Source organism: Tachypleus tridentatus, chromosome 4, assembly GCF_004210375.1.
Source record: "Tachypleus tridentatus isolate NWPU-2018 chromosome 4, ASM421037v1, whole genome shotgun sequence".
Lineage (NCBI taxonomy): Eukaryota > Metazoa > Arthropoda > Merostomata > Xiphosura > Limulidae > Tachypleus > Tachypleus tridentatus.
In genome coordinates this window covers 8,885,226-8,899,958 of record NC_134828.1, presented here as the reverse complement: position 1 = coordinate 8,899,958, position 14,733 = coordinate 8,885,226, and the positions used below count along the sequence as shown (strand labels likewise).

The 14,733-nt window shown below is 34.6% G+C and overlaps 1 protein-coding gene across 3 annotated transcripts in view; it reads right to left on the bottom strand.

Moving 5' to 3' along the window:
* Positions 1 to 14,733, bottom strand: part of LOC143248534 (3',5'-cyclic-AMP phosphodiesterase-like) — a 57,806-nt gene that overhangs the window by 27,043 nt on the left and 16,030 nt on the right. The window contains exons 1-3 of one of the 3 annotated variants that reach the window (XM_076496958.1): positions 11,778 to 12,015; positions 1,960 to 2,061; positions 212 to 267 (exon numbers count right to left, since the gene is read on the bottom strand). In XM_076496958.1, the coding sequence (XP_076353073.1) occupies positions 212 to 267; positions 1,960 to 2,061; positions 11,778 to 11,893 (274 nt within the window). In that variant the 5' untranslated portion in view covers positions 11,894 to 12,015. Of the gene's footprint in view, positions 1 to 211; positions 268 to 1,959; positions 2,062 to 3,464; positions 3,604 to 11,777; positions 12,016 to 14,733 lie in introns of those variants that run through there. The other 2 variants (XM_076496959.1, XM_076496957.1) reach the window with 2 other exon arrangements.

Here is a 14,733-nt window from a genome sequence, read left to right as displayed (position 1 = left end):
TAATATACTCATATATACTCTAGTCTCCAGATTTCCAATGTTAATCTACACATGTGTGTACATCTACACGTTTCCAATGTTAATCTGCACATGTATGTACACTAATCTACAGGTTTCCAATGTTAATCTACACATGTGTGTACATCTACACGTTTCCAATGTTAATCTGCACATGTATGCACACTAGTTATTCTACAGGTTTTCATCTCACCAGACAACTTGTTTGAGGTTGAAGGTGAACTGGATGTTCCTGATGACCGTCTTGATCTGAAACAAATCAGTAATAATGGTTAACCTTTCAAGGCCTTCTCGTGTTTGAATGGAACACGTGCATTATTAGAACTAACAGTCACACTATTTAACTCATGGAACAAACTGAAAGTTGGATAAACCTATAAAATAAGCTTGCTGGTGATATGTACCATGACACCCTTTGGAATTGGTGTTTTGAAGACCTCACACCGAACATAAATTCCCATAAAAACAATCTGTGATCTTCAAAGCTTCTTCTTACTTAAGACAGGATTTTTAATTGGTCAAATTTCACAAAAACAATAAAAAAGTGCCCACATTAACATCAGTTTCAAAGTAATAAAATGACTAATTATTATTAAACAAACTACTTTAAAAATAAACCGTAGGTACTAAATCATGTCAAGGTTTAAATTGTCCTGATTTTCTTTAAGAATAATCAAATATATACATAACTGTCCACAATATTTGAATATAGGCAACAATCAGCTATGCAATGTTTCATAAAAGCTATCTTGACACTAAAAACTTCCCATTTATTGACTGTTGTTGAAAATCATAGATTACTTTAAAAATTTGTGTAACAGTCTAATATCTTACTATGTAAGAAAGTTGGGTTTGTGCAAGGCTATTTACTTACAACATATTGAGAAGTTTTCACTTCTTAAAATCATCTATGTATTATCACAAGTCACTTAGTGCAAGCAGAGTTGAGTAAAGTACAGAAAACTGATGCACACAGATATTCAAAATGTAAATAAGAAAGACTTAACATACCCGCAGCATTATAGTGTGGAATTCATTGTAAATGGATGTACAATTATCAAAATATGATATTATTTTGTAATAAAAAAAATCTGAAGTGTGTTCATGTAACTTTAGTTTCACTAAACTAGAATATTACAAGTTATTTGCTTAACTAAGTCTTAATGTAAATATAAAAACAACAAAAGTAATTCCAGTTTCTCCAGATATACCTAGATACACAGTAAAGGATATCAAAAATTGTAATTCACCATGTTTCATACATCCTCCTGTTAACCTGAAACAACTATAACTAACTGTACATTCCAAGCAAGATGAAAATTTTAAACCTCATTAACTGCACCTTCCCAAAAGATAAACAAGTTTGTTGTCACGTATCAAGGTCATAAAAGCAAAGTTAATTAACGGATGAGCTAGCTGCTGCATAAGTTATATCATAACTTACTCTGAGAAGATCCCTCTGGTGCACAGCAGACTGGTCCACCAATACATTCATGCAAACATGGAGAACTATTTGAAAGTAAAATATTGCCCTGGACAAAGATTTGCAGCTTCTCCAGTTTTGAATCAATCAGAACTCAGAGCACACCAGAGTTCACCATAGAACAATTTCTGTATAATTTATTACGTTGCCAGTACAAAGACAGCTCCATCTTTGCTATATCAGTTTTAATGCTATTTTTGCTTGAAGGTTATTTTGCTTTAATTAACAAATTTTAAACTTGAGGATAGATCAGTGCTTACAAAGAACATCCATGCTATATTTTATCAGAAAAGAAAATTAATATGTGTGTGTTTATATTTTTATTCTATATACATAAAATTAATCACATTTAGAACATCTCTCCTGATGTAAATCATGCCATCAAAAGCCACCTATTAAATTTTTTCTTTTAATTTTTACCTCGTACATGAAACCTATAAACCCCAAGCTACACTTACTTATTTGCAGGAACATTGGTGATGCGTATGTAATTATTTCGAACATTCCTCAGACTCTGCAAAACTTGTGCAAATGGAGTAACAATCAGGTCTTCCCCATATCTGGAATACAAACACAGATATTATACAAAATTTGTTTTCCTTTGTTTTATTTCTTTGCAAATGAATCAATGTTTCCTCTAAGAATTGACAAACTAAAACAGTGATTAAAATGTAAGCAATACTGACTCTTACAAACAGTTGTGTGAACTTAAAATATACAGATGTAAACATTACATATGGTACAGGGTGTCTGAAAAGTCAAAAACCACATGAGTGACTTGTAACTTTTCTTTTAATTCATATGTGTGACCGATTGTGGTGCTGTCAAAGGATGATGTGGTCAAGTTAATCCTGCTGTGTGGCAAAGAATATTGGTCATAGTTTACAGTTTCTGCCTAATTTATTACAAACCATCCAGAGAAAAACATCACTCACAGTACTGTAGGGAACTTTCTGGTTATGTTCAGGGAGAATGGCATTGTGGACAATTGACAATGATATGAACATCTTCACACTGTTAAAATATAATGAAATGACTGTTTCTAAACTTGTATTGTATTACAAGGCCAGTATGTGGAACACTTTCTGTAAACTTAGTTAAAATGCCTATGGTTCCTGACTTTTCACACACCCTGTACATACATGACTAAAAGTCATGCAGCACTTAGTACCTACATACGGCTCCTATTTAAGCAACATCATTGTTACAATCAAGAGCCAACATTACATATAGTACATGTGTGAACAAGATCATGTTACAATAAAAACCTATGGGTGTTTACATTATCTGAACACAATCACGTGCACTTACAATGTACAAAATACATTGTATACTGGGTAATTAAAAATGTTTATATATAATGAACTCATTTTCATCTTAGGTGTATAGATTTGCCACAACATCAATCCAACAAATTGTTATGTTTTAATGGCCTTGTATGCAAGGTTTTACCTACTGGTAAAACTGAAATATTATGTGGTATACAGTATATCATGTAACTTAAAACCTGTTAAAGATTAAGTTAGCAAGTCTTTCATTTATGACAGAGAAGGTTCTTTAAGCTTTTTTTGTTTTTTATACATGTATATTATTCAGTTCAAACTAATAGCACTTTATTAACAATTGCGCTGACACCAATGCCAAAATAAAAATTATATATATACGTTGACACAAATCAGAAGATTGTCCCATGGCTAAAATGGTAACTTTGTCCTACTTAGCATTTCTTTTTTTTTTTTGTAAATCCATAATGAGTAGTTAAAGAATTAAAATATAAAAATATGAGAGAATGCATACACTATACCAATAGGCATTTCAATAATGTACAACCTACAAACTTGAAATGACCTAAAGATACCAGTTTCAGAAGCGTGACTTCTTAATCCTCAATGTGTGTAATATTTATTATCTTTCAGCAGGAGATATATTATCATTCTACTAAAATTTTCTAAACATAGCTCACACCATGGTTTTTCGTTATTCCTTTGAATGTTGTGATTTTTATTTGATTTGCTTACGTATAAACACAATAAAACAACAGACATTCCTCTATGCACCAACTATTACACTGAGATACAAACTAATAACATACGAAACAAATAACGCGATAACTAGAGCGTTTTCAGAAAGTAGGCCTAACGTGAAATCGGCGATGATCTACTTTTCGTCAACGTTCTAGTTAATTATTACGATACAACCTCTTTAATTCTCAACAGAAAAATAATTAAAAATATAATCTGTGATGTTAGAGTTTTAATATATTCTTTCATCTGTCGGACCTCTGCCTTGGATTGAACTTATGGCTGTTCAATGCCAATCAGCACAGACTGAGTCATCAAACCAAAGTTTTTATTTTACACTGCAGGTTTTTTTATTTATATTCTTGTGAGGGAAATGCGATTGCTTTTCTTCACCCCTCTCGAGATTCGAGTAAGGGGATATGCACGGAAAATTATGAAATATATCATACGTGAGCTCGTTTTATCTAAAAAACACGGCCATTATCGGTTTTGCTGTCCTTCGTGGCGGCGGGAATCTAAAAATCTAATTTCTAGAAACTTAGATATTGAGTGGAAGCGAGAAAACCTGCCTTCACTAAGCAGGCGCCGAATAACTCAAATGACCAGTGCTCGATATAGAAGTGGCATGAAAAAGAGAGAAGTTATAAGCGTAGGAGTTATTGTCGTTGATTGGCTAGTGGAGCAGGAATTTTTTTTTTGGTATGGAGGCGGTTGAAGGATTGTAGTTAGCTAGGTGTGGTCATATCTTGCTTCAAGTCTTCTTCGCTGATGGAGGAGCTATGGATTCTTTGTTTGTTTTTTTAATTTCGCGCAAAGCTACACGAAGGCTATCTGCCCTAGTCCCTAATTTTGCAGTGTAAGACTACAGGGAAGGCAGCTAATCATTACCACCCACCGCCAACTCTTGGGCTACTTTTTTACCAAAGAATAGTGGGATTGACCGTCACGTTATAACGTCCCTACGGCTGATAGAGCGAGCATGATTTGTGCGACGGGAGTTCGAACCCGCAACCCTCAGATTACGAGTCGAACGGCTTACCCCACCTCGCCATGCCGGGTCAGGAGCAACAGAAGAAGTATTGATTAGAGCAATGTGGTCTGGATTCGGTGGTATCTATCTGCTCTGTGGGTTGGGAGGCTAGCGAATCAAAAAGAAGGCAGTCAGTGGAAGATTCGTAATGGAAAGGCGGGAAGAGACGTTGGAAGATGTTATCCGTGGAAATGTTGGTGGGCTGTGAAGGCAGTTGGATGTGGGTAGCTTTTCTCCTATCATATGGCTTGGTTTGAATGGTCTTAACTGTTACAGTTGTTTATGGTCTGTCACGGTTAACTTATTCTTGGTTTCCAGGGGATCTTGTGTTGTCTTGGTTCATGGATGGAATTAGTCCGTGAATTTTGGGTGTTCGGATTAAATTGGAGGGTGCAGTGCGTGGTGGGGTAAAGATTGTTGTTTCTGGGTGGTTCTTTCTGATGATGGATGTAAGGGAAGACGGGACTGGACGAGGGATGTATTACTGTACGACTTTTCAGCTTTATACTGAGGTAGGTGAAAGGAGCACTCGTGTATGACAATGTGGTCGCCGGCTTGTTTTGATTATTTTTATGAACAATGTTCCCCTTCCCGCAAACCAAAGAGCTACACTTAGGCCTCTTATAATGGTGATATGAGTAGTTGACAGTTTATTGTTTTGTGAATAACAATTATACAAGGATTTTTTTTATCAAACTATGAATTTATTTGTACCAGCTTACTTGAACATGCACTAAATTTTAAAATAGATTATTAACGAAGAGTTTTTTTTTGTTAAGCACAAAGTTACACAATGAACTAGAGGTGCTGAACACATTACGGGTATCGAAACTGGTTTTTAACATAAGTCCACAGATATTAGTGAACCACTGTGGGGTCAACAGCAACAACAAAAAAAGATACACCATCTATACAAAAAACACTTGAAACTGAAAAAAAACAAAACAGACCGATATTCCGAAAAATTTCGGCCACTGGTATTGAAGGTCAATTTATTCTCTTTAATGTTATTTAATGTTTCATCTTGTTACTATAGAATTTTTTATTATTATTAGGATTTTGACATATCGTTTCAACAGACTAGAAAATTTTCGTTATGGGCAATGACAAAGCAGGTCTCTGGAATGGTTATAAATATATATCAAAATGTTATTGGCTTATGTCCTTGATATGACATTATACACATGCTACTGTTCATGTAATAAAAAATATAAATAAACAGGCCAAATGTGTAATTGCTTTTACGTTCATTTTTTTTCAAATATCGGCTGCAACCCTATAAATGAGCTACGTGTGCAAGTAATAGATTATGAATGATCGATACAAGATATGACTCTACACGCGATTTGTCTCACTCACTTAATTGACTTCTAAACGGGAAAATTACTAGCGTGAAGCCCTTCTCGCAACGGGTTTATAAGTAATTGTCAGGTTTTATGTTTGGACTGGGATTCTTTTACAATAGGTGTCTGTGATTTGTTAGCAATAAAGTCGAATAATAAACGAACAGCATACATTCCACTTGTTTTAAAATAATATATTCAAAAAAGTGAAATACTTGAGCAAAAATTGTTTACTCTAGGAGATATCACACTTGTATCTAAAACTCTAAAAATATTTTCTTGTCAAATGTCCACTCTGGCTGATTCAATTCTAAAATCAGGGGCTCGATTTCCCTTGGTAAACTCAGCATACAGCCCAATGTGGCTTTGCTATAAGAAACACACACACACACAGTGATTCAACAGACAAGACGAATTATTGTTCTCTACTCTATTTCTTACTGTACAATCTGTGATAAGTTTACTTACGTTACGCTGTGGGTCACCACAGTTGTGTCCAGAACTTTAAATAGTTGTCTCCTTTTTCTCTCAAAAAATCCACACAGGTGAGTTTAATTATTTTATTACACCTTTTCACAAGCCAAACTATTCTCCTTATTTCTGTTAAATTGTGAAACCTACTTTAAATATTGCCCGTTATAGCGAAACTAACATATATATATATATATTGCCCACAAGAGGGCGAGAACTTTACGATATGGTATGACGTAACAAAACAATACTCAAGGTAAGGAGCAAAACAGAAAAGGTTTGAGTAATACGACGTCAACCTGCAACAATTGAACCACACACACACAAAGTACAACACGTTACGAATTTGTCATTCAACATAATTAACTTTAAACATCTTATTATGAGAACTAAATAGTCATTGAATGTTAGGTCACTAAATAGCAACTCTTTAAACTAAACAGGCTTGTATATCCGACAATAATAAGTTATAAAATATAATTTCTCATAAGCTAACTGATCATCACAACACCGTTTAGGCTTACGGTGAACACAGGGTGGGTCATCAAAATACCAAGGATACTAAAGTGCCCTTTTCTATTTAGTTTGACCTTTTACATAAGGGCAGTGGTGTAGCTCAACTTTAATCAAAAACACCCTAAGTGAGAAAAAAAAAATCGATTTACCATTCCGGCATTGTTCAAGTTGAGACAGTGGCGGCGCCAGTATACTTTAGTTGGGAGGTGGGGGCTTCCCAAAATGCCATCAATATGAAGTATAGATGGTAAATTATAATAATGTAAATACCAAGGTACATTTCAGAAAGGTGTGCTATTTTGAACTGCGTTTTCAATGTAGTTTTCATTGGAAACTCATACTCTGATTAATAATTCATTATTACAAATTAGAAATAATCTGTTTATGAAAATATACGTATATGTAAAAGAGGAAGCTCACCTAAATTCCACCCAAGGTAATACATAATAATAGAGAAAATCAAGATCAGCTTAGATTGAACATATACCATTAAGAGTAAAGCTACAAATCAAAAGAAATATAACATAAAGACATAGTTTACAAAGCAGAAACGAATTATCCCATGTGAAGTTAATACACTCTGAGGAAAAGTAAGGTCACTATCAGGCTAACTATCTTTCATCTTAATTAAGACGTTGAGTTCCGCAGATCTATGTCTCTTTGATGTTAATTGTTAAGCTACAACGACGATTGTGTTTTCCATATTTTATGAATATACGTAGGTAACAATATTGGGGGGCTCAAGCCCTCCCCCAGGCGCCGCCACTGTGAGTAAAACAAAATAGGCAGACTAGCTAACTAATTAATGAATATTTGCTACAAATTTCTCACCAATGCCATAAGTGTAGCAACTAGTTTGGCTGCCAATTTTGATTTAACTTCTTTAAGATGCACTTTGAATTATGTTTTGGCCGCATCTCTGTTTTTAACACCTAAGGTGTTTTTCATTATACATCATTACTTTTTACATTCAACACTAGCTTTAAGATCGTAAACCTATTGTACGAAACAGACCTGTACTTTACAGAACAAACAAGATTATTCTTTAAAATATATGTTGTAGCTTTACCTTCTCGAAAACAGTGTTAATAACTTCCTTTATAGTAACGCCACGGAATTTAAATGAACAGTTTCTTGTCATCACTTCATACAATCAATACTTATGCTAATTGCGTAAGCTAATATAACGTGAAGCTAAACTGTCTTTAATTAAGATAATTTCGTAAAATTTAGAAAATGTATGCTAAAAAGCTGACAACGAATAATCAATAATGGCCGTCCACCCGTGTGATTAGTTTGAAAAACTTGAGCTAGAAACTGATAACCTAATTTGCTGGCCCTAACTAATACTTATATATCTGCACGTCCTTTCCTTTCATCCTATAATTTTGCTGCTCCAAATCGAGAAATTTGAGCGTTTTTGATGAATAACTTTGCACATGTTCCTTACATTTGCACCAAATGAGACTTCCAGTTGTACCAAATTTAAAAAAACAAACAAACAAACAAAAAATCCATTAAAGTTAAATATGTTTTTTATCAGATAACAGTTTCGGTATTTTTCATGTAAAGAAAAGAATAAAACGAAACGAAATTTAGTAAAAAATGCAGATGTTATTTCTTCTGGTGTTTCTTATTGGATCGCCTTGAAATTAGGTACAAGAAGTAGGACAGCAGTAGCGCACATCTACTGACAATATGTGATGGTTTGGATTAGTAAAGTACGAGCTACTGAAGATGGTAAATCGATAAACCATCACTTTTGTTGCCCCTTAGTGACACAGCAGTATGTCTTCGAACTCACACCGCTAGAAACTGGGTTTTGATACCTGTGGTGGCCAGAGCACAGATAGCCCACTGTGTAGCTTTGTGCTTAGTTTCAAAACAAGCAAACTCTGTTTATTAGAACAACGTTTGCACATTACCGGACCGGAGCTTTTCAAACATTTGCCAGATGTGCGCTGTTACAATAAGGATAAAAAATTTCATTCTGGTATTAAAAATCTAATACTATATTTTTGTGAGTTCATTATAAGGGAAATATAAGCAACATTAATTATTTGAAACTACTTACATTAGTTCTAAGTTGAATACACATAGTTTACCGAGTGACTGGTCTTTCAAGTTAAGTAGCAACGGACAAAGCATAACAACAACTGGATGCCATGTAAAAATAACTTAGATTAAATCAATGTTAAAACTCATATCTTATTAATTTGCCTGGCATGGCAAAGTGGTTAGGGAGATCAACTCGCAATCTGAGGGTCGCGGGTTTGAATCTCCCTTACACCAAACATGCTCGCCCTTTCAGTCGTGAAGGCGTTGTAATGTAACAGTCAATTCCACTATTTGTTGGTAAAAGAGTAGCCCAAGAGTTGGCGGTAGGTGGTGATGACTAGCTGCCTTCTCTCTAGTCTTACACTGCTAAATTAGGGATGGCTAGCGCAGATAGCCCTCGTGTGGCTTTGTGCGAAATTTCAAAAAACACAAGCTTATTACTTTACTATATTTCTAGTTGCACTACAGTGTCAACAACTTTGAATTTTACAACACTTCGGACATTTCCCGTCCCGCTAATACGAATAACTAAATAAAAAACAACCTGTTTGTTTGATTTTGAATTTCGCGCAAAGCTACTCGAGGGCTATCTGCGCTAGTCGTCCCTAATTTTGCAGTGTAAGACTACAGGGAAGGCAGCTAATCATCACCATCCACCGCCAATTCTTGGGCTACTCGTTTATCAACGAATAGTGGGATTGACCGTCACATTATAACGCTCCCACGGCTGAAAAGGCGAGAATGTTTGGTGCGACCGGGATTCGAGCCCACAACCCTCATATTTCGAGTGAAACGTCTTAGCCCACCTGACCATGCAGGACCGATAAAGCGACTTTTGTTGCAAATTATAAGCCTTCTTTAAAGTATGTGCGTTTTAAATACAGAGAATAATTGCAAAATGAATATTTTATTCATTATTTTAATATCTCAATCATGAGTTTTAATAACCAGATGTTCATATGACAAAACATATCACCGTTTTAACGTTCTGACACCTGTTCTTCATTCAGGGCTATCACCTGGTGTACGACGAGTGGCAGAGTATTTCCTGAACGGTTTGAGAAAGCTCTACCAGTGAATAGCATAAGTCACGAACAGCCATAGTACAGTTATGAGAGACACTTAAAATCGGGTGTAAAGTGATTAACTTTATATATATATATTTGTAATTTTTGAAATGTGAGGTACTACATCTAGAAGTATTTACGTAATTACGAGTATATATATATGCGACATTTGGTTGATTTCAGTACAAATGCAATTATAACTTATTCATATAAAGTTACTTGTGGTTTCGTTTCTCTATATGAGAGAAGATTCGCTGTAAGTCACTAAGCTTGGGAACCCCAGTAGCATAGCGGAATGTCTGCGGACTTACAACGCTGGAAAGTGGATTTCGATACCCGTGGTGGACAGAGCACAGACGGTCCATTGTGTAGCTTTGTACTTACATACAAAAACTGAGCTTCAATATTCTGATAAAATTCAGGTTGGTTTGGACACGGTATTATGTTAAATATTTACTTACATCCAAAATTCTTAAATAATTACAAATAGCAATCCGAAATCCTCATAACAATACTTAAATAATTACAAATAACAATCCGCAATTCTCATAACAATACTTAAATAATTACAAATAACAATTGGAAATACTCATAACAATACTTAACTAATTACAAATAACAATTGGAAATACTCATAACAATACTTAACTAATTACAAATAACAATTGGAAATACTCATAACAATACTTAACTAATTACAAATAACAATCCGAAATACTCATAAAAATACTTAACTAATTACAAATATCAAACCGAAATACTCATAAAAATACTTAAATAATTACAAATAACAATTCGAAATACTCATAACAATACTTAAATAATTACAAATAACAATTCGAAATACTCATAACAATACTTAAATAATTACAAATAACAATCCGAAATACTCATAACAATACTTAAATAATTACAAATAACAATCCGAAATACTCATAACAATACTTAAATAATTACGAATAACAATCCGAAATACTCATAAAAATACATAAATAATTACAAATAACAATCCAAAATACTCATAACAATACTTAAATAATTCAAATAACAATCCGAAATACTCATAACAATACTTAAATAATTACGAATAACAATCCGAAATACTCATAACAATACTTAACAAATTACAAATAACAATCCGAAGTACTCATAAAAATACATAAATAATTACAAATACCAATCCGAAATACTTATAAAAATACATAAATAATTACAAATAACAATCCGAAATACTCATAACAATACTTAACAAATTACAAATAACAATCCGAAATACTCATAACAATACTTAACAAATTACAAATAACAATCCGAAGTACTCATAAAAATACTTAAATAATTACAAATACCAATTCGAAATAAACTTGGTATTTTTGTTTCGTAAGTTTACTGCTTACCTGCTTATGTCCTATTAAACAGCTTCACTTAATCAATCAATAAATAATTGAAATCTCAATATACTGAGCATCATACTCGTATGTATAACTACTGCAACTGTTTCCACATATTATTTAAAATTTCACAAATTTAGCGTTTTGCGTTCCTTCTTTTTACATTAAAACTGAAAATATAGCTCACAACAGTAAGATGGCTGTCGTACCTAGAGCATAAAATTCCGTAACACACACACATATACCAACACTTCTGATAAATTAAGTAAACTATGAAGAAATCATATGTTTGGTCAGATCGAATTAAACGTTAAACACCGAGCTTGTAAATTACAGAAACACTTTTAGTTTTAAGAACAATAAATAGCAAACAGTATACCTAGGGCTCCCTGACAATTGGAAGAGTTTCTCCCAGAAGGACAAGCGATCTTTCACTCGCAAGACACTCGTACTATAGTTACGTGGAATTGTCTTCATCTGATCACCTTCAGCCATTCTGAATAAAGCCGTGCACACACGAAGAACAGCAGACCTTGACGCTACCACTAAGTCTACTAACTGGCATTTAAGCCATCTATTGCAATACTCATACACAGGTAAGTACCGTTTACTTCCAAGGTTACATAGCAGAAGTAACACAACGAATTATGTTCTCGATACCTAGACTATTCTGGATGGCTTCCAATTTGTTTTCAGATATCATATATATGCAGTGTACCAGCCTATAAGCAGAAAATTATCCACGGATAGGATTACTGTACAGGTAGGCAACCATAAAAGTTTCTTATTTAAATAAAACATAGATGGGGTTACCGGGGAGATAAATAGCCCTTACCATTTTTCACCTCATTTTTTGGTCTTCAATTCTACCCATGAATCAAAATTTACTTTGTTTTCTAATCAGGCATTATTCATATATCAACCCTCATTCTACTGAATAACTATGCATTTTATAATGTAATATTCATAAACACCCATAAAGATTTAAACTAGTTACGTTTGTTTGTTTTGAATTTCGCGCAAAGCTACTCGAGGACTATCTGCGCTAGCCGTCCCTAATTAAGCAGTGTAAGACTAGAAGGAAAGCAAATAGTCATCACCACCCACCGCCAACTCTTGGGCTACTCTTTTACTAACGAATAGTGGGATTGACAGTCACATTATAACGCCCCCATGGCTGAAAGGGCGAGCATGTTTGGCGCGACAGGAACCCGCGAGATTACAGATAGGCTCTGCCCGTTCAAGACTAGAGGAAAGGTAGTTAGTCATAACCACTCCCCGCCAACTCTTATACTACTGTTTTACCAACGAATAGTGGGATTAGCCGTCAAATTATAACGCACCCACAGCTGAAAGGGTGAACATATTTAGTGCTATTGGGATTCGAGCCCGCGACCCTCAGATTGCGAGTCGAACGCCTTAACCCACCTGGCCATGCCGGGCCTAACTAGTTAGGAAGAGACTGGCTGTTTGGTTAGATGTCAGAAGGTAAAAGGTCATTATTAATGGAGTCCAATCAGACTGTGTTTTGTTGTTGTTTTTAACTAGTGGAGTGCATCAGGGGTCAGAGGTTATGGCTTTGGCTTTTTTTTTACTTATTTGCAGTAATAACATTGATATGAGCATAATTAATAAATTACTAAAGATAATTAATGGCTTTGAGCTTTGTGGTACTTTTAATTGTATTTAGGATGTTAAGTTATTTAACTTACCAACTGATCTATGTTCTATGTCAAATGTCATAACACGTGTAAGGTAATGAATTTTAATTATCATAATTTGGATCATATATTTAATATGGATTGGTATCCACTAAATAGCATCATTGAAGAAGTGGTGGATAGGTCACTCGAGCTCTGATGCTATTAGTACAACTAATAGAATTGTAAGAGTGTATTTACAGACATGGTTACAGATTGTAGATACAAATCACTATAAAGGCATACGAATTGGTGGTGCTGTAACACCCTTACATTTGTATATTTGACTTTTATAGCACCCGTAAGTTATATTATTATATTAATTTCCTGGGGGGGGAGGGCATGCTCGCAAACTCTCATGGATTGAGCTGCTTTTAGCAGCTCCTTATACGTTTAGTCTCTCATTGTAAAATCTAAATGTCTAGTCGAGCACCCCCCACTTTGTAACTCCTTACACCACTGCAGTAGTTAAGCCTCAGTTGAAATACTGGGTAAAGTTCTGGTCTCCTTAAACAGCTATGAATATTGACTTACTGGAAAGGATTCAGAGAAGAGATTCGTGTAGGATTCTGGGAATGAACGTGTTATTTTATACGAACAGGTTAACATCTCTTAATATATCTTCTCTAGATAAAAAAAAGTATTGCTGTTTACAAGACTCTGTAGGGATTTGCTAGGATAAAACCTCCAATTTTTGTTTGAGCAGCACTCTGAAAATAATAGGATATAACATTAAACTTTGGAAATATAGGTTTGTTTCCAGTTAAATTCATAAAAAAATTTTAGATGAAAAAAAAAAGATTATCAGCACATCAAGTATGTCCCTTCCAGCTCCCAACTACCCCTTACCCTTATTATTCATGTATTCATCTAATCTTTCTGTCTTCATCACCCTTGAAGAAAGCTCATTCCAGAAACCAACCACCCTCTATAAAATGTAATACTGTCAAAACATGAATTTATGACCGTTTATCCTATTGTTTTCATTGCTAAACAGACAAAAACATGTACAATTATATTTGTACAGATTCTAAAGAATGCAATTGATAAAATAATACTAGAAAAATAAAACAATTAAACTTTACTTAGGGGGCACAAAATTAACTATTAACTTCAAGTACTATAGTAAATTTACTGTTTTTTTGAACAACGTAACACCAGTATAACAGTGCATAAGTAGAACTTCTTGGCGCAGATAGCCTGGTTGCTTTGCACCATAAAACACCAAACGCACTAAGCAGAAGTTGTTACAGCTATTCCTGAAAACGTTTAAGACTGTCAAACAGCTACGAAGTATGCTAGTTCTGAAATCAGCTGTTAACTACTTAACAAATGTAGATTTATTATAAATCGCTAACAGGTTGTTTGTCTTGTTGTTGGGTTTTGTTTTTTTTAATTTCGCGCCAAGCTACACGAGGGCTATCTGCACTAGCCGTCCCTAATTTAGCAGTGTCAGACTATAGGGAAGGCAGCTAGTCATCACTACCGACAGCCAACTCTTGGGCTACTCTTTTACCAACGAATAGTGGGATTGACCGTCACATTAGAACACCCCCAAGGCTGAAAAGGTGAGCATGTTTGGTGCGACAAGGATTCGAACCCACGACTCTCAAATTACGAGTTGAACACCTTAAC